Raw genomic sequence first — 24396 nt, forward strand, 5'->3', positions numbered from 1 at the left:
TCCCAAGGCTATTCCCATGAACTTAGAAACAAACTGGTAACAAAAACTCAGTCCCTAAATATATGTACCTTGAAGGGGAAATCGTCTTTGTTACAGAGACACAGGTGTAATTGAGTTGTGAACAAAGATGTGGCAGAGGTAGATCTGCCGGGGGAGCTGGGGCTTCTTGACGTTTTTTTAGGGGAAGAAGGCCGTGTCCTTCCATCCAACACATCCGGCATGAAGACCCCTCCTTGCCTCTGCAGACCCCCTCTAGGTGCAAGCAGGACAGGAAGCAATGGGCTCTCAACCTTTCTAGAACCACCATTTGTCATTTCCCCAACCTGGTTCCAGTCTAATTCTGCAATTTCAGCTAATCTGGTTTCCTTTTTTTCCAGGACATTTTGTGTTTATACCAGGTAGGGAGGAATAAAAAAAGAAATTTAGTTAGAAAGGTTTAAAAACCTTAATATCAATTCTTTTCTCAAGTTGAGCTTAAGGGAAAGAGAAAAACCACTATCTTCTACAACCCAAATTCCAGAACTGAACGCCACCTAGGAAACCCTCCTGTCCACTCTCCCTTACAGGCAGGGCAGCTCTTGTATCTTCCCAGACAGATGGAAATCTTTCTCCTAGTAAAGCGGCATGACGACGGGTAACGGAACTTCTTGTTCACAACCTTTCTCCAGCACCTAGCATGGTGATGGTACACACGCCCTCAGTAAATGTTTGCCCTATAAGTGAAGGAATGGAATCGGTGACGGGGATTTCACAGCCTACATGGTTTGGTGTAACAACTGCTACTGCCCAGAGCTTCCTTGTGTCTAACTTAGTTGATTCTGGATGGAGATGGCCTCCCAAGGAGACCACTGGGAATCATCTGGCACCTTAGCCAAAGCTGCCGCTCCAAGTGTTGGTTGACAGACTGGATGCAGAGTTAGCAAAGAGCAGTGGAGAGGTGTGTGCACTGGTCAAGCACACAGGACTAGGTTCACCCAAAGGTGTGCTCTTTGAAGCAAGTGATTTTTTTCCCCCTAAAGGTCTTGGACCACTTCCAGCCTGGGGCAGGAGGTGGGTGGGGTGGGGAAGTGAGATATGGGTTTGTCAAGTTCGGGTTTTTAACACATGTGAAAAGACAGACTCAGGAAAAGAATGGGACTCTACTTTATTAGGCAATTTGGAGCATCCACCCTGTAAGAACCAAGGTGCCTTCTGAGTGCAGGCCCTCTGTGTAGGAGAGAAAAGCCTATTTACTCTCCTCTTCCCTCCTAACAAACCCCTTCACCTGCTATCATCCTGTCTTTACTGTTTCACAGCTCAAGGACCCAAGAACAAAGCCCTGGTAGCATCCCAAGATCAAGGGCGACATCTGTAGCACAACTCTTGATTCAAGCCCAAATCTCTCCAGGGTACAGGTGATGTGTCCTCAAAATCAACACTTCCTTAAAAATAACGTTCTTTGTATACAAAAGCTACCAGACAGAATTCTAGATCTGTATATGTAAGATAAAAACGACAAGTGCACAGAGTGATGATTACGGGGCCATGTATCTGGCGGGTAAAGACACAAGGTGACCCTGCAGAGTGCAGGATGGTTTCACCCTGAACAAGACAGAAATACCATCCACCGGGGGAGGCAGCTGGCGGCTCTGACTTCACCTCACAGTCAAAAACTGAAACCCTGCAAGAATAAATGTGTCCCCGCCGACCCACAGCCGACTTACCCCAGGACAGTAAGCAGAGACAAGAGCAAACACATACATCTCCTCTGTTTATGGCTTCCCTGGCAGGCCCTGGGCAACTCCTATCAATGGAAAGGTACTGGGACACTGGTTCTGGGCCAGACTCCCTCGTGTTTTGGTGTTCCTGACACTTTCTAGAACGAGAAAAGGGCTTTAGCTTCATGCGGATGACTCAGAATTGGAGAAGCCCCACCACCTTGACCCGAAATCAAACCCCAGGACACAAAGGCAGGAAGGGCCAGTTCTGCCATGGCAGGGGCCCTGGGATGCTAGCAGCTCGGGTGAAGGCACCTTAGCCCAACAACTGGCAGCAGAACGACCAGCCAACACCAACAGGTTCCTGGTATTTCTCTAAAATGCGGGCCATGCTGTCTTCCGTTCCACACAGAGAAATATCCCCCCTGTTCTACCAAAGAGGAAACTGGGGCACAGAGGATCAAGAGAGAAGGAGCCAATCAAGTCGAGAAACGTGACAGAAAAAGCCCCAGCTTTCCGACCTTCCATTCCTACGCTCTGTTCTCGGGGTTTGACTGACCACTAAGATGATGGGATCCTAGAAATGAGGGTGAGCAGGGGTAAGATTCTGGCAAAGATCCCCAACAAGCCTTTAGGAAGAATGACTCTTCTACAGACACATCCCTGTCTGGGGGCAGAGTGGCAAGTGCCCTCCTGGGCCAGTCCCTCACCTTCCCTCTCTGCCCCTTCAGTAAAGTTTCTCCTTCATGTGAGTTCTCTGATGTGTGATAAAATTGGAGCTGTTGCTGAAGCCTTTGCCGCACTCGGGGCATTTGTAGGGCTTCTCTCCGGTGTGGATTCGCTGGTGTATGATGAGGACTGAATTCCAGCTAAAGCCTTTCCCGCACTCGGGACACCTGTATGGCTTGTCTCCCAGGTGGGCTCTCTGATGCATGACCAGGATGGAGCCCCGGCTGAAGCTCTTGCCGCACATGAGGCATTTGTAGGGCTTCTCACCCGTGTGGGTCCTCTGGTGCACCACCAGCTGGGAGCGCTGGCTGAAGCCTTTCCCACACTCACTGCATTTGTAGGGCTTCTCACCCGTGTGGATCCTCTGGTGCTTGATGAGGTTGGAGCTCCAGCTGAAGCTCTCCCCACATGTCAGGCACTCGTAGGGCTTCTCACCCGTGTGCATCCCCTGGTGTGCAATCAGGCTGGAGCTCTGGCTGAAGCTCTTCCCACACTCCCCGCACTTGTAGGGCTTCTCCACCAGGTGGGTCCTCCTGTGCGTGGCCAGGTTGGAGCTGCGGCTGAAGCTCTTCCCGCACTCGCTGCACTGGTAAGGTTTTTCTCCTGTGTGAGTTCTCCGGTGGGTGATGAGGGCCGAGCTCTGGCTGAACCTCTGTCCACAGTCAGGGCACTTGTACGGCTTCTCTCCTGTGTGGATTCTCTGGTGCCTGATGAGGTTGGAGTTGTAACTAAAGCTTTCACCGCATTCTTTACATTCGTAGGGCTTTTCTCCCGTGTGGATCCCCTGATGCGTGTTCAGGCTGGACCGGTTGCCGAAGCTCTTGCCACACTCGGGGCACGAGTATGGTTTCTCCCCCGTGTGAGTCCGCTGATGGGCGATGAGGTTGGGGCTCCTGCTGAAACTCTTGCCGCACTCGGCACACTGGAAGGGTTTCTCTCCCGTGTGAATCCTCTGGTGGGTTATGAGGTTTGCACTCCGGCTGAAGCTTTTCCCACAGTCCCTGCACTTATAAGGTTTTTCCCCGGTGTGAGTAGTTTGGTGTCTACTGAAGTTGGAACCATCACTAAAGCTTTTTCCGCACTCGTCGCACTTGTAGTATTTCTCTCCTGTGTGGGTCCGCTCGTGCGTGATGAGGTGGGATTTCCGGCTGAAGGTTTTCCCACACTGGGGACATTCATAGGGCTTCTCACCCAGGTAGGTGCCCTGAAGGCCTATGAGCTGTCCAACTTCCCTGCCCTGGGGTGGCACCTCCCCATGGTCCTCCCCTGGGGTGTTTCCCCGGGGCCCCCGGGAGCTGCAGTCTCTCTCCAAGTCACTTTCCCAGTCAGATTGTGGAATGCCTTCCCCTTCAGGCATTTCGGAGAACATTTCATGTGATTCAACATCCTCAAATATGTCTTGGTTAGAGTTCTCTCCATTTTCACTCTGGATCTCAAAATCTGAAACAATGAAGAAAATTGTACAATTTGTACTCAATTTCCTGTAATGATGAGAAAAGAAAACCAAAGGGGAAATTTAAAATGAATTAAACTTCGAGTGAAAATAAAAAGGCTAGAGAACCCTCAAAACTTAAAATAAAAAAACAGGTTTATTTCCTTCTAACTGGTTATCCAGTTGCCAGGTCTCATATCTTTATGGTGATCACCCAGAATTTCTAAGTCTTAAAGATGTGGGTTCCAGGTCTCTACCTGTTTCTCAACTAGGAAATTAGATCAGGTGGGAATTTTCAAATTCCTGATCAAAGGAAAGCAACAGGGTACACAGTCCCTGATACTCACCATGGTGCTTGATGCTTAGTAGGTGCTCTATTAAATTTGATGAATGAATGAATGAGTTTCTTATTGGTACCACAGATATTCCCCTAAAGCTCAGTCTCCTTTCAAATGGAGCTTATATAATAATTCTGTGCATTAAAATGTCTGATGCTTATAATATTTTTAGTTGGCATTTAAGTAAGACACAGACAAGATGACAGGGCACCAGCAACAAGGACTCTAGGTGTGTATACACATGACTGGAAACAAGTAAGTGGGCAGTTAAAAGAGCCCTCAAATTTGGGGACTTCCCTGGCGGTCCAGTGGTTAGGACTCCGCACTTCCACTATAGGGGCACAGGTTTGATCCCTGGTCAGGGAACTAAGATCTCACATGCTACACAGCCAAAAAAAAAAAAAAAAAAAAAGAGCCCTCAAATCTACCTGCAGTGAGAGTCTACAGATAGATCTCCCATCGGTAATACAAAATATCTACCTTCCAGAAACTTGCCAAACTACTGCCCAATACTTAGCAAACGTTTGGGTGAAACAAATCATGAGGGAGGACTGCTGGAAGAACATGCATTCCCTTCCTTAAATGAGAGACTCTAAAGTCTATCCCAGGATTAAGCCAGCAGAGCTGTGGGCCTGGATCACACTGCTCTGACACCGGCAGAACTGTGTTCACTGAACTGCGTGTTGGTTTAATGGCTCTGGCTGACACTGATGAACACTCTAAGAAGGGTCATTAGAAATTAATCACGGACTTCCCTGGTGGTCCAGTGCTTAAGAGTCTGTGCTGCCACTGCAGGGGGCACGGGTTTGATCCCTGGTCGGGGAACTAAGCGCCCGCATACCGCACAGCACAGCCAAAAAGTAAAAAATTAAAAAGAAATGAACTTCTATCAACTAACACGACATTGTTAATCAATATTAAAAAAAGTTAAAAAAAAAAAAAAAAAGAAAGAAAGAAATCAATGGCTGTGTCAGCTACGAATTGGCACTTGCCATCTACCTCTACAAGGACTAAATCACATGCTGCTGCAGCTGCTGACTTTCAACTCCCCCTGAAAGGAGTTCAGGGTGGAGAGCAGAAATGAGGCCCTCCGTGCTCTGGGAAAAACTGGCAGAACAGGTCTTCAGATAGCCACATATTTTCAGGAGACCATTTTATGAGCCCAATTCTTGCATCTCCTCGTATCTGGAAAAGCACTCAATTCCTTCATGGTGACGTCTGCTCCTCGGGACTAGCAGTAACCTTCACGAGACTAGCAGAAACCTTCTGCAAAAAAATATGTGCTTGATTGCATATACTCCCCCTTCACCAAAATCACATATATACTGACCTCCCCCATTACGTCTTTGGAGCAGTTTCTCAGAGCTACCTGAGATGCTGTCTCCCGAGCTATAGTTCTCATTTTCTCCCAAATAAAACTTAATCCTCAACTCTCACACTGTGCATTTTTTTAAGTCAGCAGCTGTCAGGAACATTAATGCTGCCAGGAAGTTGTTGACGACATTGTTTATACCACACAATATCCTCTTGATCGGCCAGAGGAGGAAATTTCTCTCTGATGGAAATATCAAAAGGAGCTGCTCTTCTGAGTGATCTGTGTCTGCCTCACGCCCCAGACTGTGGCTCCTTCTCTGCCTTGCCTGCTTAGAAGCTTGGAGCCAAAAGCTCAGAGCAGGAATACTGGATGTTTTTACAGCGTGCAATTTGTGTTCTTTCATTTCATTTTTTCCTTCCCAATATTTTCTTCTTTACTATAATTTCTTTGTGCTCTATTTCTGTAAGGTATCTTCAACCCTTTTAAAAAATTCTATAGGGCTTCCCTGGTGGCGCAGTGGTTGAGAATCTGCCTGCTAATGCAGGGGACACGGGTTCGAGCCCTGGCCTGGGAAGATCCCACATGCCACGGAGCAGCTGGGCCCGTGAGCCACAACTATTGAGCCTGCGCGTCTGGAGCCTGTGCCCCGCAACGGGAGGGGCCGCGATAGTGAAAGGCCCGCGCACCGCGATGAAGAGCGGTCCCCGCACCGCGATGAAGAGTGGCCCCCGCTTGCCGCAACTAGAGAAAGCCCTCGCACGAACCGAAGACCCAACACAGCCAAAAATAAATAAATAAATAAATAAATAAGAAAAAGAAAAATAACAAGTGACAAGTGTTGGCAAAGATTCGGAAATATTAGAACGCTAAAAAAAAAAAAAAAAAAAAAAAAATTCTATAGAGTATACAGAAGTCAGTCAATGCTTTTATTGATAAAGGTGATAGCCTGATTATTACTAAGACCTAACATCACACCTTAGACCTCATAAGAAAGTAGTTCCATTCATAGCAAGGAAGACAATTAGCAAAATAATTACACAAAGACCTAGTGACATTTCCATTGTTAATGCTGATAAACTGTTTAAGGTTAGATGCTCAATTCAGTGATTATTAGTCTCTGTAAGTTAATGTATATTTCCGTATATGCACATGATACAATGTGGCCTGCATCTCTCAGGTTGAACCTAGGTTCCACTCATGTCTTTAGTCAAAATAAGATCTACTTAAACTTGCAATTAAGCATATAATTACATTTCATGTTCACACTGACATATATGCCGCTGGTAATCTGTGGACTCCTATAATTGCCCTCTGGCCCCCCTCCCCCAGATCTCCAGGGGATGGATACAGGAATGAGGGGCACCATGCAAGCTCCCGCCTGGCTAGGGCCAGGAATTCTGTGCTTCCTCAACGTCCTGCAAGACTGCTCTTTTGCAAGTTTCTATCACAGAGCTCTGCTATTATCTCTTCTATAAGAACCTCCAGGCTGAGGCCCTGATTCGTTTTCTTCAAGCTAACATGACCCAAAACCCTTTTGTGATGACCTTAGTAGTTGTTCTCTTTCGAATAAGGACAGTAGTTAATAAGGTTTTTCATTGCCCTAAAATCAGAACTGGTATGTTCCAGGCTGAGCTCAGAAGCAACAGGGAAAACAAAAACTCAGACTTCGTTTTCAGTGAGATAAGGAGGGAGATTAATTTGCAGACAACAAAATACATGTAAGGGCTTCCAAAAACAGCAGAGACCGGGCAGAAGCCAAGGAGGGAAAAAGTGAAGAGAACAAGCATGGAAAGTAGGAGGGGTGCGCTCTTGGGGGCAGTGTCTCAAAAAGCTCAGGCAGAAAATCACTTACTGAGGGTCAGGGACTCACCCTCAAGTGCATCGGTACACTTGGGAACTAGGGTGAGCAGGGCTGGCTTCCTTGGTTCGGAGAAGCAAGGGAGGTGAGGCTACAATTATATAGAATCACACAGATGAGCTGTGTGTGCAGGAAGCTTTCTGTTTCTGTAAAGCAGCGGAGAGAGCCTTGACTCTGCCAAGTGAATCACGGGAATTACTGTTATTGAGAAAAGTGACCATTTTTCATCCCTAAAAAATGTTAAGTGAAGCAACCGCCTCTATGAAGGAAGACCACAAAGCAGAAGTTGAGGAAGAGACAACAGGAAGAGAGGAAATGTGAGCTGGGAAAAAGGGAAAAAAATCCAGAGAAATGAAGACAAAACGGGGAGGAACACAAAGGAAAATAGGCACCTTGGAAAGCACAGGAAGGGAAAAGGAGAATTGAAGTGAGATGGAAACAAAGAAAGAAGTTAAAAAGATTAAAGACCAAGGGGGGAAAGTGGGGCGGGGTGGTGGTGGTGGGATGAATTGGGCGATTGGGATTGACATGTATACACTGATATGTATAAAACAGATAACTAATAAGAACCTGCTGTATAAAAAGAAAATAAAGTTCAAAAAAAAAATTAAAGAGAATGACAGAAACCAAAGTGAGATAAAATGAGAATCAATAAATATATAACTAGAGTTCTCAAAAAAGGAAACTAAGCCAAAGGAATAGAACAAATCCTTCAAGTATAATCTATAAAGATAGAAGAACCCTTGATGGGACTTTCCTGGCAGTCCAGTGGTTAAGACTCTGCACTTCCAATGCAGGGGGAGCAGGTTCGATCTCTGGTTGGGGAACTAAGATCCCATGTGCCCCGTGGTCAAAAAATTAAATACATCAATACATTAAAAAAAAAAAAAGATAGAGGAACCCTTGAAAGGTACACTGTGTGCCAAGGAAAACTAACCCAGGGTGGTTACTAATGAGACAGGGGACAACAAGGTAAAAAGATCGAATCACTTATATGGGGGAAGAAAATCAACCAGTCTCAAATTTCTCTCTGGTAACATTCAATCCCTGCAGATCATATAGCAAGAGCTACAAGACATGCAAGAAAAGAAAACGGATGTCAAGGATTTTACGTTCAACAAAACTGTCCTTCAAGCATAAAGTTTACAGGCCAACAGCTTTGAATATACACAAGTTCGCAGAATATTGTTCCTATGACCCTTCTTGAGGAAACTATTGGGAGATGAATTTCGGTCAACCACGAGACAAAGGCAATGCTAGAGCAAAAGGACTGGGGCTGAACAGATACATTTAACTTTAGAACAATGTCTAAAACTACTGTGGGGATTAGAGTGAAGAAAGAGAATGTAAACGTTACACAGCTATGTAGAAATGACATGCTAACCAAAATTGGGGTTGTGGGGAAGAAACTGGGATACAGGATATATTCATTAACTGCCTCATCTGTATACCTGGGAGTTCCAAGGTTATCATTTAAAACAGGCAAATCATGTAACTGAAGTATAAGAGTCTTTAACAGTACAAAAATAAACATTATTGTAGATAAGATTACTGACTGAAATCAGGGGAGTAAGGCGGGGAGCAACTATCTCTGTCAAATGTTAAAACATAAAATCTCAATACAGTAAGTCCCCTACATACGAACCTTCAAGTTACGAACTTTCAAAGACATGAACGTGCCCCTGGATGCCAGCTGTTGTACTGTACTACTGTACTTTTCAAGGTACTGTACTTTAAAATTAAAAATGTTATTTTTTGTGTTTATTTGTTTGTTATGTATTATTTGTGTCAAAAGTATTATAAACCTGTTACAGTACAATACCACATAGCCGATTGTGTTATTTGGGTACCTAGGCTAACTTTGTTGGACTTAATGAACAAACTGGACTTAATGAACATGCTCTCGGAACAGAACTTGTTTGTATGTAGGGGACTTACTGTAATTAAAACATTAATAGACAATCAAACCAATGAAACAAAACCAAACCTCCAGAAATAGACTCAATAGACATGTGAATTCAGAATTTAATTCAGGTGGCTCATGAATAGACAGACCAGTGGAACAGAAAAAAAAAATCTCTATGACCATGGGAATTTAACATATGTTGAATATAAGGGTAGCCTCTCAAATCCATGGAGAAAAGACACCACATCCAAAAGACACCAGCATTCATGATGCTGGGAACAACCAGTTAAGTCAAATGGAAAAATTTCAGTTGGACCCATACTAGGACAAATCTCAAATAGATCAAAGATTTAAATGGAAAAAAATTAGTACTGAACTATTAGACAAGAATATGAGAGAATTCCTTTATAATCTGGAGGCCTTTAAACATGATGCTTAATTTGTGATTATCTTCCTCTGTCACCTCACTGCAGAGGCCCATCTGAGCAGAACCCAGACCCAATAACCCCCTCACTGTCTGCTGCTTAAGGACCAGTCCTATCCTCCTTTATGTAGACAAAGATTCAAGACTGTTATACTCCAGCGAAGGCCAATGGAAGATTGAGAGTTCTTTTAAGGTTGATCTCTGATAACACAGAGGCACGGGAGCCTTTCTAAAGGACAGAAAAGAGCACCCTTCGGGCGATCTGCCTTAACAAGGGCCTCCAAATGGGAAAAAAAAAAATCACTGAGCTGGGAAGGATGAGGGATCCTGGTTCCTCCAAGCTCCTCCTCAAGAAAAGCTGGCACTGGTGAAATCAAGAGTATAGAGTACATTCAACTGCAGGCAATTCTCTCCTTTTTTTTGTTGGTGGTCAATTAAGAAAGTGAAAACTCAGAGGCTGATTTGGTCAGATAAAAGGGGAATAACTTCATCAACATGTTAATGAGTAGAGATGGGATGAGATGGTAGGAGCTGGGAATTTTCTTTAAAAAGGAACTTCACCAGTAGAAAGAGTGTTTGCTATTTCAAAATGAGCATATTTTGTGGATGAGACTGGATACAGGGAGGAAGGCTTCTGAGGAAGCAGGCTTGTGAGCAAGCGGTTGGACAGCCAGATCTCCAGTAGAGAAAACTCAGAGATGAGTCAGGCATTAAGGAAATAGGAAAGAAGGGGTCTCATTTTCTAAATGTTTTGATCTCCCCCGAAACTACTAGAGCAAATTCATAGAGACAGAAAGCAGAATGGTGGTTGCCAGGGGTTGTGGGGAGAGAAGGGGAGTTAGTGTGTGTTTTTTTTTAATAGATTTTATTTATTTAGCTAGTTAGTTATTTTTGGCTGCGTTGGGTCTTTGTTGCTGCGCGCGGGCTTTCTCTAGTTGTGGTGAGCGGGGGCTACTCTGTTGCGGCGTGCGGGCTTCTCATTGCGGTGGCTTCTCTTGTCGCGGAGCACGGGCTCTAGGCACGCGGGCTTCAGCAGTTGTGGCGTACGGGTCTAGCTGCTCTGAGGCATGTGGGATCTTCCTGGACCAGGAATCGAACCCGTGTCCCCTGCATTGGCAAGCGGATTCTTAACCACTGTGCCACCAGGGAAGCCCGGAGTTACTGTTTATGGGTATAGTTTCAGTTTGGGAAGAGGAAAATGTTCTGGAGATAGATAGTGGTGACGGCTGCACAACAATGTGAACGTACTTAATGCCACTGAACTCTACACCTAGAAATGGTTAAAATGGTAATTTTATGTTATATATTTTACCACCATAACAAGAAAAAAGAATTTATGGCTCTTATATATCATTTTATGTACTCTTACCAAATTTAAAATAGTTGATATATTACTTACAAGAAAAATTCTGGAATTAATTTTAAAAGATGAAGTTAATGCTCAAAAAGGCAGAGAATTCTTAGAAACACTATTCAATTTCTGATGGCCTAACAGGCAAAAGAATAGTATCTTGCTTTAATGGGTATTTCCCTGGTAATTTGTAAGGTTGAACATCTTTTCATATGGATATAATTTGTTTTTATTCATTTCTAAGTTGCCGGATCATATCTTTTACCTTCTATTCTACTGGGTTGACAATTTCTTGTGAATTGTACATGCTCTTACAGAGCAAGATTTTGACTCTTATCTGCTACACTGCAGACTTTGTTGCAGATATTTCCTCCCAGTCTGTGCATTGTCTTTGAACTTTGTTCATAGTATCTTATTCATTTTATTTATTTTTGGCTGTGTTGGGTCTTCGTTGCTGCACACATGCTTTCTCTAGTTGAGGGGAGCAGGGGCTACTCTTCGTTGCGGTGTTCGAGCTTCTCATTGTGGTGGTTTCTCTTGTTGTGGAGCACAGGCTCTAGGCATGTGGGCTTCAGTAGTTGTGGCATGCAGTCTCAGTAGTTGTGGCTCACGGGCTCTAGAGCACAGGCTCAGTAGTTGTGGCGCACAGGCTTAGTTGCTCCGCGGCATGTGGGATCTTCCCGGACCAGGGCTCGAGCCCATGTCCCCTGCATTGGCAGGTGGATTCTTAACCACTGCACCACCAGGGAAATCCCCACAGTATCTTTTTAATATAAAAGACTTTTTTTCTGTTTCCATGAGTCCAATTTAGCTTTGACGATCTGTCTTGTTTAAGATTAAGAAGTTCCACCCCACTGCAAGATTACAAAAATACTCTCCTATAGGTGATTCCAGATCTTTTACAGTATAGATGTATAACTCATCTGGAATTGATTTCTGTGTAACTTGTGAAGTAGAGATCCAGTTTTAGTTTTTTCAAAAGGGTCAGACCACTGTCCAAACACCATCCACTGAACGGTCCATCCACTGAACGATTCCTGAATTGCCATAGGGCCCTTATTGGTTACTAGACAATTGCAACTTGGTCTAAATCAATGGATCTTGTATTTTCCTGCCCTCGACATGGGCTCTAGACTCACATGCACAGCACATTCCCATGGAATGCACAGGGCCACGTGTGTCCCCCTGCCTGGCTAGAGGCCTCTGCTTTCTCTCCCATGCTAGAAAGCATACCAGAATAAGTGTAAGGAAAATTGCTGTCAATATGGGGATAAGCCTGAATTTGCTGTAATTTATCTATAACAATGAGATAACTGGTCACAAACTTTGGTGCTTTAATGTGTGTTAAGCTCAGAATTCTTGTAAGGTTCCTCCCCCCTGATTGTGACATACCACTGTGTCTCAACACCATGGTCAGAGCCACTGGTCTAAAATGCAGAAGTGGGTCTGTAATTCTGATACAGCTGATGTCCAAGTGGGGCTCTCCCTACCGGGGCGCTGCCCTGCCAAGACTGGTGGGAACCTGACAGCGCCTGAGTGACTGGGACTGTTGTTCCCCCTGAGCTCTGACTGCCTGAAAGACAAAGCGCTGGTAAAAACAGCAAGGAGCTGTTATCAGTTTAAATGAATTATTGCCAAACAGTTACAGTTATAATGTTACATCTCTCTGAGAGTTCTGTATGGTATACACTTCAAATATTTAAGTGAACTGAAAGCGATTTTGTTTTGAAACTGAGAATCGTGGCTTTAAAAAGACATATACCTTTACAACCCTGCACCGCTCTTCACTCCCCTTATTAACAAAAATGAAAGTATTTGTTCATTTGCTGTCACCAAGGGAGCATTTTTGCTGGGCCAGCAAACTCAAAATAGGTAAGCTGCTGCCTGTGCCCACCAAAAGCCAGGTGTGATGCTGAGGATGGCTGGAGAGGTCAGCTGTGACTCTCAGCTCACCTGTTGGACAAGAGTAGGTTTGAAGTTGATAATCTCCACTCCTGACTGGTCTAGAAGAGTGCTTCTCGAACTTCATAGTGCATATGAATCACCTGGAGATCTTGCTAAATGCAGATTCTGCTTCAGTGGGGCTGGGCTGAGACTGAGGTATGCCTTTCTAGCAAGCTCCCAGGTGACACCTATGTTTTTGGTGCATGGACCACATTCTGAGTAACAAGGCTCTAGAGCAGTGGTTTTTAAACTTCACTGCATCTTAGAACCACCTGGGAAGCTTTCAAAACTCCCTTGCCTGGGCCACACCCCATGCCAACTAAATCAGAAAATCAGAATCCCTGGAGTGGGTTCCAGGACCCCAGTGAGAAGTCTGAGAACCAGAGGTCTAGCACAGTGGTTCTCAAACTGGTGGCTGAATCATGATCACCTGGAGGGCTTGTTAAACCCTCGTGCTGGACCCTGCCCCCAGAGTTTCTGGTTCAGTAGGTCTGAAGGGAGGCCCAGGGATTTCATTTTTAACACACTTCCAGATGATGCTGATGGCACAGGGACCCCACACTAATGGTCAGAGGATTTATATGTCATGAATCTATCAATTTTGAGCCCCATAATTTCCCCTTTGCTCCCCTCTGATGGCAGCAGTTTCTTTTTCGGGTGGTGGGGCTTCTATGAGATAAAATGAATCTGTTAGGGACTTCCCTGGCGGCCCAGTGGCTAAGACTCCGAGCTTCCACTGCAGGGGGCTTGGGTTCGATCCCTGGTCAGGGAACTAAGATGCTGCAAGCCATGCTATTCCGCCAAAAAAAAAAGAAGAATCTGTTAGGAGAGGAGCATTTCCCCTTTCAGCCTGATGCTGCAATCACACTGGTCTGGGGTTATCTTGGGGAGGCTGCTGTGGCATGAGTCCACTGGTCTCTGGGCTCTAAAGGTATTTTTCCGCTTACTTCATACAGAAAGTGAGATGAGGGTGGGTAGAGCAATTAGAGAACAGTTCAAGGACAAGCTGTCTCAACTCTAGTGACTATACTTTCTGAACCGAAAATTAGGCCATACAATTTGAGAAATGACTTCTGGCCCCAGGGCCCAGGCCTCTTACAGACCGATGTGAGACATTCTGAGAAGTATAGTTTGGCTGCCAGCTATTGGAATTTGAGACATTTTGATGCTTTACAAGGACAAATATTTTATACTCAAGATTGCCCTGGAAAATTGGGGTTCTCATTCTCACCAGAAAAAAATCACCAGAAAAAAAATTGAAGTGTATTGGGTTTTACATCAGTAATTTGTAGCCAGCAACACAGGTAACTAGTGCTTTTCATAAATCGTCTTTCAACAGGCCTGTGAAACACAGGCTAAAAACACAGCTGCCAGACATGAACCATGTGGGCCAATCTCATCTAAAAAGAAAGAGTGTAGGACTTCCCTGGTGGCGCAGTGGTTAGGAATCCGCCTGCCAACGCAGGGGACACGGGTTCGAGCCCTGGTCCGGGAAGATCCCACATGCCACGGAGCAACTAAGCCCGTGCGCCACAACTACTGAGCCTGCGCTCTAGAGCCCGCGAGCCACACCTACTGAAGCCTGCGTGCCTAGAGCCCATGCACCGCAACGAAGAGTAGCCCCTGCTCGTCGCAACTAGGGAAAGTCCATACACAGCAACGAAGAACCAATGCAGCCAAACATAAATAAATAAATTTATTTATTTTTAAAAAAATAAAAAGAAAGAGCACATCACTGGATGGATGGTCTCCACAGGACCAGTGATGCCCTACTGCGGCTTCCACGTCCAGCCCACAACAGTTTCATTTTCTCTGGCATTTGTGCGCTGGTGGCTACATCCAAGACCAGCTCCCTGGTGCAAGAGACCTCCAGGCAAATGTCCTCCCTGGGGTGTGGATTCACCATACCTTAGGCTTCCAAATCCAAAGCTTGTCCCTTCAAGTAAATGCTGCCAGTCCCATGGACTACTCCTACCAGTTTGGCTGGATACCAACAGGTGAAAAAGGCCACCTACTGGTTTATTCTCAGGCCATGAAGGGAGGTACCCTTGAGCCTTTGGAATTTGAGAAATGGCAATAGCACCCACCTCCATACTCAGAAACATGTTCTCTATGTTTAAAAACATCTTTGTTAACAGCATAAATATGATAATATTCACTGAGTTTGCTGAATATAAACAAAGGATTAATCACTGAGTTTGCTGAATATAAACAAAGGATTAATACAGAGTTTCCAAGAACAAAAACCTAAGAGTAGGTGCTCTCTTGCTGGACTAAGCTGCCTGACTTGCCTACCGGCCTGAGAATTCTCCCAGGTCTAAGCCGCAGTCCTACCTAGTCTCCCTTTCTAGATTTGGAAATATCCCTGGCTACGTTCTGCCAACTTTGGGCTTGACCTTATTTTTTTTTTTTTTAAGATATTTTTGATGTGGACCATTTTTAAAGTCTTTGAATTTGTTACAGTATTGCTCCTGTTTTTGTTTTGGTTTTTTGGCCACGAGGCATGTGGGATCTTAGCTCCCCAACCAGGGACTGACCCTGCACCCCCAGCATTGGAAGGCGAAGTCCCAACCACTGGACCGCCAGGGAAGTCCCGACCCCATTTTGTTTTAAAACAAAACTTAGCTTGGCTTTCTCAAGGAGAGGCAGATAAGCCTGGAAGGAAGCAGCTATCTGCCTCCTTCATGGACCCAGCAGGTGAGCTTCTCCACACCTGCAGGGAGGCTGGAAGGATTCATTTCCTCATCCCGACAATACTTACTGGGTCCCCACTATGTATAGGGCACTGTGCTGGGTACTGTGAGAGCTTAAAAAAAAAAAAGAAAAAGGTTAAGAAAAAGATAGGTTCCTTGACTTTGGGGATTTTATAGGTTCCTAGAAGAAATAAGATGAGTATTCATACAAATAGAAAACAAGACGGAATACGATACAAAGCCAAAAGCGGAGGAGAATCCAAATGTTCTGGGGGAGATGACTTCTAGCAGAGGTCATCAAAGATGCTCTCAGGCGGGTGGAACTGGGGACAGGAAAGAGGGGCCGGAAGTAAGGACAGCTTTATGGAGCACGTCTCCAAAAGTGTGCACTCAAAGGAAGACCAGGATTTTATCACACAGGGATGGACAAGGCCACTCCAAGTCAAAACTCAGGAGCACAGGTGAATGCCAGCAAGTACAGGTTATGTTCAAGAAACAGCAAGATCTGGTCTGAATGAAGCAAGAGCTGTGGCAAGGGGATCAGAGGAGGACCAGCCATGGGCACCTGGGCCAGGTCACACAGGGCCACGGGCTGCAAGCAGAACAAAGAGGTCATGGTTGATTTGGAGACACTGGGGAACTCAAGAAGATTTTTAAGCAGCAGAGTGCCCGATCACTCAGGTAGGAGTGGAGCAATGCAGGGGAAAGAGGCTGAAGGCAGGTTCCCTTTGCAGGCTGCTGCGAGAGTTCAGGTGAAATACCAAGAGCCTGAAATAGGGCTGGGTATGGGGATCAACATGCCCTTAGGAGACACAAAGAGAGATGAGCTTTGCCATTTAAACTATTAATATAGGTCCAATCTCAACTGGAATCATAAGATATTTTAACTGTGAACACCCAGAGGTGCCTGCTAGTCAAATATTAAACAACCACTGTCTAACCAGGCCTTGAAAATGCGCTGGGTAAATGTGACCAAAGGTCCCGAGCTGGACAAACAGACTAGAGATCAAGTGGTCTTATGTTGAGTAAATGTTTGAGAAGGGATGGAGACCACTGCAGAGGTTCCTCTGAGTAATCACAAGGCAGGTCAGGAGCATGTGTTAGACAAATGAAAACCAACAAAGACGATCTCAATGGCAGAAATGAGAGCACTGACAAGCCCACTCAGTCTGGGACATTCCCCATCCGGGATGTCCCGTGAAAGATGAAAGGCACAAAGCCCCTCCAGCAAGCCAGGTGGGGAGGGCTGTCACAGTGGGAGCCTGTCATTTCTCAGAGACACCTGATGAGACTTGACGTCCTGCTTTGTGACTTCCCCAACTGAACAGTAACCCCAGAGATTTCTCCTCAGCCTTCCACCCCTCTGGCCTCTCTTCAGCATCTCACTGAAGAGCCTGAGGTTCATCACAAACTTGTTACATAGTAAACAAGGTTTTTAAATAGGATGAGAGGCTTTCGCTTTTTTAAGTAGGAAGAGTAAAATTAAAAGCTATTTTTCAGGGCCAAAGAAAATCAGGTATTTTGCTTCAAATAAAACCTGGGATCTACCAAACACACGTGGAAGCAAACAGACTGGAGTTTGAATGCTGGCTCCACCACTCACCAGCTGTGTGACCTCAAGGAAGAGCTTGACCTTGCTGAACTTCCATTTCCTCATCTGTAAAATGACAGTTCCGCCCACCTCATGGGATTATCAGCGAGATGGACATGTAAGGTGCTCAGTGAAGGCCTGGGCTCACAGGTGGCCCTCCATGACTGCCCTCTTCTCCAAAGGACAGCTTTATACTCACATCTCCCAAGTCCCTGGGCATTGTTACAACTCTGTCCCCAGACCACCTTCCCTTTCCAGCCTTCTGAATCCTCTAGACTAGATGCCTCTGAGTTAGTCACCTTTCTCTTAGTCCTCATCTGCAGCCCCTTTCCAACATCCCACCAGGAACTATGACTTTGCATCAGATGTGATGAAATGCTTAAGAACATGAGCCATGTCCTCAGACCCCTGAGCTGGCATCCTGGTTCAGCCTCATACTAGCTGCGCGATCTTAAGGGAGTCACTTATCTTCCCTGGTGATGATAATTCCGCTTGTCTCCAAGCTGCAGCACAGCTTCCTGCACCCAGGAGTCGTCTTCCAGGATCATGGTGGCGACCTCCTCCTCCTAGTTATCTTCCTCTTGAGGGACCTGGACTAAGGGGCTCAGGGGAGTGGTTACTCTCGGCACCTCCGAGGCCATCATCCACGTTCTTGGGGGAATCACTCAGGCTTCTAACCTTGACCTTCAGTCTTCTCCAGCCAGGCTCTCTGAGAGTTTACGTGAGTTTTGCATATCAGATGCTAGGCACACTGGCTGGCCCACAAAAAGGATCCATCAATGCTGGCTAGGGTTACTATTAGTTCTTTCTCACACGCGTCCAGTCTCCTCCTCTTCCCCTGCAGTCCCCACCTTGGACCCACCCCTATCACTGCCCACCCAGCATCCAGACGGCTTCCTGGCTGCTCTCCTCCCTCCGGCCTCTCCCTCCTGTAATCAAACCTGCATCCTGTTGCTAAGCTCAGCTTCCTCCCATGCCCCTGGGGCCCTAGTTTAGAACTTGCTGAGGCCAAAGACATTTGGTCTAAGCCTCACCCAGTCTTCCCCCAGACCCTACTTCCTACCGCTTCCTAAAAACACACTTTCCACTCCAATCAGCCAGCCTTCCTTATGGTCATCTGAACGATCCCACACCGGTCCACCCTTCTGAGCCTCAGCTCCACTGGGATGCCACACCCTCCCCCTGCCCTGAGCCTTGCCAAACCCCCCTCCAGCTCAACTCCTGCTCAAGTGTCACATCCTCTGTGAAGCCTTCTCTGACCTCTCCTCTCCTCTCCCCACTCCGTTCCCTGAACATCCTCACAAAGGCAGCCATTGGTTCCCGGGGGTCCTGAAACAGTCCTGGGGCACAGGTAGATCTGAAGTAAATATCTGGTAATCAAGGCAGTCCAGTTTACAACTGAAGACCAGAATGGAGGCAGAGTGGTTGAACGGAGTGCATGGGTCCCACAACGTATTAATAACACAAGAGACAAACATATTAACTGTTGCAAAAAGCTCAGGTTTGGAATTACTCTTTTAAGAGCCTGGGATGACTTTATACCACAGATAAGTCCCTAGTTATTAGCTGGCTTACTCGTCATTCACCTTGATTTCACAAAAATAATCACTTTTTTAAAACAGGACTTGGTTTTTCTAATTGCTGGAACTTAAATATTTGGAAGTTTATTGCACAACCGGGTGAAAAGTGCCAAGGGGTGGTTTATGGGGGTCTTCAGCCCCTCACCCCATAACCTCCATCAGCTTCCCAACCGCTCCAACTACACACAAAAAAACTGCTAACTACGTAAATTTAGCTCTGAGAATAGTCCTCTAAGCCCCTCTTATACTGAAATTCTGGAACTGTCACTGCACACAACCAGGGCATTTGGGGGTGACAATGTGCTGATCACCTGCAGACAGAGTAGAGGGATGGGGCTGACCCGAACTCAGACCTGGATACCACCTTCTCCTCCTCTGCAAACACCACACTCTTCCATCTCAGAGGGGTGCTCCCACCCTCTCCCTACGAGGTTCTGCATCTCACCACTGTCCCGAAGGGTCTGGGTCAAATCTTCCACCAGGGCCACCGCCTCCTCGCTGCTCTCGGGCCGATGCTCTTGCAGCCAGGCCTGAATTTCCCTTGGCAGCACGGTCAGCATTTGCTCCTTGGTGTGCACCTCTGGCCTCAGCCAGCGCCGGCAGAGCTCTCGAAGACGGCCAAGGGCACCCTGTGGCCCTCCGGCCACCTCCTCATGGGGGCTGCCCTTGCCGGCGCTCTGGGGAAAGGGCTCCGACTCAGGGCCATCCTCCTGCAGCACAGCTTCCTGCACCCAGGAGTCGTCTTCCAGGATCATGGTGGCGACCTCCTCCTCCTGGTCATCTTCCTCTTGAGGGACATGGACTAAGGGGCTCAGGGGAGTGGTTACTCTCGGCACCTCCGAGGCCATCATCCACGTTCTGGGGGGAATCACTCAGGCTTCTAACCTTGACCTTCAGTCTTCTCCAGCCAGGCTCTCTGAGAAGACAGCACCCTCCTCAAATTTCAACAAGGAGTCTGGCTAAGAATGAGAAAGAGAACTAGAATCAATAAGTAAACTGTCCTAAAACAATCTAACTCACAGCAGCCCAGGTCAGGCCACCAAATGATTCTTACATCCGCAAATCAACAGAAGTTTCCTGTCCCTCTTAAAGGAAAAATGGCTTATTCCTGAAAACATCTCTATGGCAAGAGAAGTTAAGAAGAATCACAAGCACAAAAAATAGAGTATTTTTCTTTCCAAAAGACCAAAGCATGAGTATCAGAAATTCAAAGTCCTCGCAAGAACCCAGGAATGAGTTATCCTGCCCTAAGCCAGTTCAGACTTGCTGCAGAGTGACCTTGACCTAACATACAACTCAGTCACACAACCTCACTGACCACCTAACAAGTAGAGCTAATAACACCTATCCTTCTTATCTGAAGGGGACCTCTCAAGGATTTGCAAAGGATCAGATGTCAAGACACTTTGACGCTCACTGGAAGGAAGGAAATACCTCAACTGCATTACTACCATATTTTAAAATATGAAGTTTTAAAATGTTTGTACTCTTAGATCCAGCCTTGGCCTCTCAGGAACTTATTTTTTAAAATAACCATCTTTGTAAAGAGAAATTAATTTGCAAGGACACACAACCATAGCATTGTTTCTAATTGCAAAAAAAAACTTGACACCTTAAAAATCCAGCAGCAGGAGAATGGTTAATTATGGCACATTCATACCGTAAAATGTATTAAAAACTATGCTAACGTGGGACTTCCCTGGTTAAGAATCCTCCTGCCAATGCAGGGGACACGGGTTCGAGCCGTGGTCCGGGAAGATCCCACATGCCACGGAGCAACTAAGCCCGTGCACCACGACTACTGAGCCTGTGCTCTAGAGCCTGAGAGCCACAACTACTGAGCCCATGTGCCACAACTACTTAAGCCCGCGCGACTAGAGCCCATGCTCCCCAACAAGAGATGCCACCGCAATGAGAAGCCCGCTCACTGCAACGAAGAGTAGCCCCTGCTTGCAGCAACTAGAGAAAGCCCGCGCACAGCAACAAATACCCAACACAGCCAAAAATAAATTAAATAAATAAATAAATAAATAAATAAAATTAAATTAAAAAACTATGCTAATATAATAATGGCTACCCTTTGAGGGACTGTTACTGAGAAGGGGCTCAGTGGAGCTGTAAATGTTCTATATCTTGACTTGACAATGGTTGCATAAGAGCATACATATGAAATTTAAGATTTGTGCACTCTGCTCTATGTATTTTTTAAAATTTTAAAATTATGCTGACAATTATTATTAATTATTTAAAATAATCCTCATAATATGAAAATTAATGGATAAAAACAAAACCAGCAAGGCAGAAAAACCATAGACACAGTATGACCCCAATTCCTTTTAAAAATGAACACATACACAAGGAGAAAAAAAAACCTGGACAGAAATTCTACAAAATGTTGAGAGCAGTGAAATTACAAATTATTTAAAATAAAGACTAAAAGGCAATGAAAAGTTATTTTTAAAAATCATCACTACATCGTAGACTCAGATAACCCCACACACAAAAAAAATAGGCAAGGAAAAACTTTTTTTTAAAAGAACAAAAAAGAAAAGCTAGTGGAAACACCGAAGCTCTCAATATGTATTCACCAAATGGCTAAAAGAAACACAGGTATAACACAACTCTTAACTGGGAGCCCGGGAAAACCGTTCCTAGTCAGTTAATTTGCTGTCTCACCTGGGGCAAGCCACGCCCCCTCTGAAGCTCAGTTTCCCCATCTGTAAAATGAGCTGCTCGGGATGTCGTCCACTGTGCCTTCCAGTCTAAACTCTGCGCCCATGGTTGGATGTACACGGAGCTCACCGCTAGGGAGAAGAGCCCATGTCCGGTCGCTGAGCCAACCGGGCGCCTAAAGCGGGAGAGCTGGGGCCCGCGGGACGGGGACAGAGCCCCCGACGCCCCTCCCCCAACAGGGCTGCCCGCACTGGCTCCAGGCCCGTTATCCCCTTGCCTCGGGCTACTCTCCCGGCCCGCGCGGCTCCAGCTCTGGCTCTCCGGGCTCACCTCTCCAGAGACCAGATGCCAATCCCGCGGTCGCTCCGCGCGCAAAAGGGCCCCCGGGCACTGCCCGGCCCCTCCGGAGTCAAGGTGGCTCAAGCCCGAGGGGCACCGAGAACAATGGACGGGAGAGGCCCGCCCCCCGCCGCGCTCATTGGCCACCGAGAACTGCACCTGGAAACTCTGCTTTCCTATTGGCGAATACGGACCCAGCCGGGCGGAGGGAGGGAGCCTGGGCCAAAGGCATTGTGGGAGATGTAGTCCATCGAGCAGACCCTGACCGCGGGAGCAGGGAGCAGAGTTTGAGATTGATAGCCTGCGCAGTGCGGGAGGACCAGAGAAAGGAAAATCTGACGACTGGCAGTCAGGACCCCCGTGTGGGCCAGAGCTGTGACCTGGGACAGGTCATTTCACTTCTTTAAGTCCTCCATATAGTTGTCTATGAAACGGGAAAGTTGAATGGAAGCTCCCTTTCAGCCGTGAACTGTGAGGCAAGTAATTTTGTCAGGCCCCTCGACGGCCGAAAGCAGTCCCTGAGCAGGAAAGGAATCCGCGCGGGAGAAGTCCCTTCCCGCCGAGCTCGGCGCCCCTCCCACAGCTTGCAGATCCACACTTGCACCTGGCTTTTGCACACCCCTTTGTTTTCGCACGTGGTGTTTCAGGGTCTGGAGGAAAGCCCCGTCGCGCCTCTTCTGCAGCAGAACTCCCATTCTTTCGTCTATCTCCTCTTGCATGGAACCCGTCCCATCATCACCTCCCTCGGCAGGGACACCGCCCCTAGCACACATGCTCGAAGTCTCCATTTTAGTATCAATACTTACCCAGTGTTAGTTATTGTCAGTGTCGGCACTGGGAGGTGAGAGTGGGAGATTGGCCTCTACTGTGGGGTTCCCACGGTTGGCGCTTTTAAAGAAATGGCTGCCCCATGACAGCAGGTGAGTAACTGCCTGGAAACCCAAGGGAGAAACATAAGAAAAGAGATAAAGACACTCTCAATGGCCTGTGATAGAACAGTGGTGTATTTTCGTACAGAGCAATTATTGGGGGCATGCACAATTAAATGACTACATTTGTTTTAATTTTCATTTAAATTTCATTTTCATGAAAATTTAATTTTCATTTCATGAATGTTTGAGAAATGTTTCATGATTATTGGTGATTTTAATCTCGTTTTCTATGAACTGACTGTTCCTTTCTTCTTCCCTTTTTTTAAATTGAATTTACTCGTAAAAGCTCTTAGTATTATTAAGAAAATGATTCCTTTGTTTGTCACAGAAGTTGCTGCTAGTCTTCTCACTTTGCTGTTCGCTTTTTGCTGTTTTTTTTAATATAGAAATTTGACATGTTTATGCTGTCAAATTTGTCAGTCTTGTCTTTTTATAGCTTCTGAGTTTTGTGTCACTCTTAGAAAGTTCTCTGCACCACTCTAAAGATTATTTGAATTTTACCCATTTTTCAGTAATCAACCTCTTTAAGTATAAAAATGCAAAGTGAGGTTCAGCTGTTGAATGCTACATCCCTGGTAGGGTAGCATCTTAATTTATTAGCCCAAAGTGACCACATGCAAACAGCCCCACCTCCAGGCTGGCCTGAGAAGTCTGCACTAAGTGCCGGGATGCAGAATTTCCAGCCACCACCTCTCCAGTGGTCAGCATTCCTGGAAAGCAAGATCTCCAAAATGACTGAGGATGATAATTCTTGGACATGATCTTATATTAACAAAGTTTGTTTCTCCACTTTTTCATCCTCATGAGGAATGGAAATTTACACAAAAGGGAAAATATTTGTTTGCTTGGGGTGGGGGGTTAGAGGGTGGGATACAGCTGAAACTTCCCAGCAGCCTAAGGGTCCATTTTCCTCTGCTTCTATCCCAAGCCAACTCATGACCACAAGGAACTGGCACCATCTTGTCACAGGAGAATCCTGGACCCAGGCATCTCGGTCCTGTGCCTGATTCTCTGAGAAGTTGGTCCTGGCCAGTGTGAACTTCCCCACGTTTAGATAGAGAGCAAGTCACATTTAAGACCAAATTCCTGGCATAATGGTTCTGGTACCCAAGCCAGTGCCCTAAGACCAGCCTGGGGCAGCAAGGAAGCCCGGAAACACAGCCCAGTTCAGTGAGTAGGGTTGGTCCTCCAAGTGATTCCTTTCTCCATCCACCAAACCACAGGGATGACAGAGGCTCCGTTCTACTAGTGAGCACTCTTGATTAAAAGCTTCAAAGGACAACTCTGGCTAACTTAAGAGGGACTTACTGAAAGAATATCAGGGAACTTACAGAGTAAATGAGAGGTGAAGTATCAGGCTTGAAAATAGTTAGGGACCAAAAAAAGGAGAGTAAGGCCCCCCAAACCACAGCAACAATATCTTAGCACAAACAACCCAGTCTGCCCACCCCATGAGCCCTAGTGATGCTACAGCCATCTCTGTTTGCCTTCCTTCTTCTCAAGGTTCCAGACCAGGGAAAGAGAATTTGGTTGGCTGAGTCTAAATCACATGCTCACTCCCTGGACCCACCAGGGGAGAGGGGATTGGATCTGG

The 24396-nt window shown here is 46.2% G+C and overlaps 1 protein-coding gene across 4 annotated transcripts; it reads right to left on the bottom strand.

Moving 5' to 3' along the window:
* Positions 1-654: 654 nt before the first annotated feature.
* ZSCAN2 (zinc finger and SCAN domain containing 2) lies at positions 655-21975 on the bottom strand. 4 transcript variants are annotated; one of them, XM_057544402.1, is made up of 4 exons: positions 21862-21969; positions 21535-21662; positions 19304-19813; positions 655-3866 (listed from the first exon to the last, which is right to left on the bottom strand). In XM_057544402.1, the coding sequence occupies exons 3-4, from the start codon at positions 19707-19709 to the stop codon at positions 2425-2427; spliced, it is 1848 nt and encodes a 615-aa protein (XP_057400385.1). In that variant the 5' UTR covers positions 19710-19813; positions 21535-21662; positions 21862-21969; the 3' UTR covers positions 655-2424. The 4 variants fall into 4 exon arrangements, with proteins under 4 accessions (XP_057400385.1, XP_057400383.1, XP_007194361.2 ...); XM_057544400.1 differs by having other exon boundaries at positions 19304-19817; XM_007194299.2 differs by lacking the exon at positions 21535-21662 and having other exon boundaries at positions 19304-19817; positions 21862-21975.
* Between the last annotated feature and the right edge of the window lie 2421 nt (positions 21976-24396).

Source organism: Balaenoptera acutorostrata, chromosome 3, assembly GCF_949987535.1.
Source record: "Balaenoptera acutorostrata chromosome 3, mBalAcu1.1, whole genome shotgun sequence".
Lineage (NCBI taxonomy): Eukaryota > Metazoa > Chordata > Mammalia > Artiodactyla > Balaenopteridae > Balaenoptera > Balaenoptera acutorostrata.

Excerpts from the sequence above, each read along its gene's own strand:
- ZSCAN2 (XM_007194299.2), bottom strand. The coding sequence starts at position 19,709 with ATGATGGCCTCGGAGGTGCCGAGAGTAACCACTCCCCTGAGCCCCTTA. Across the intron at positions 3,867-19,303 it reads CCAGACCCTTCGGGACAGTG|ATTTTGAGATCCAGAGTGAA; the intron begins GTGAGATGCAGA and ends TCATTGTTTCAG.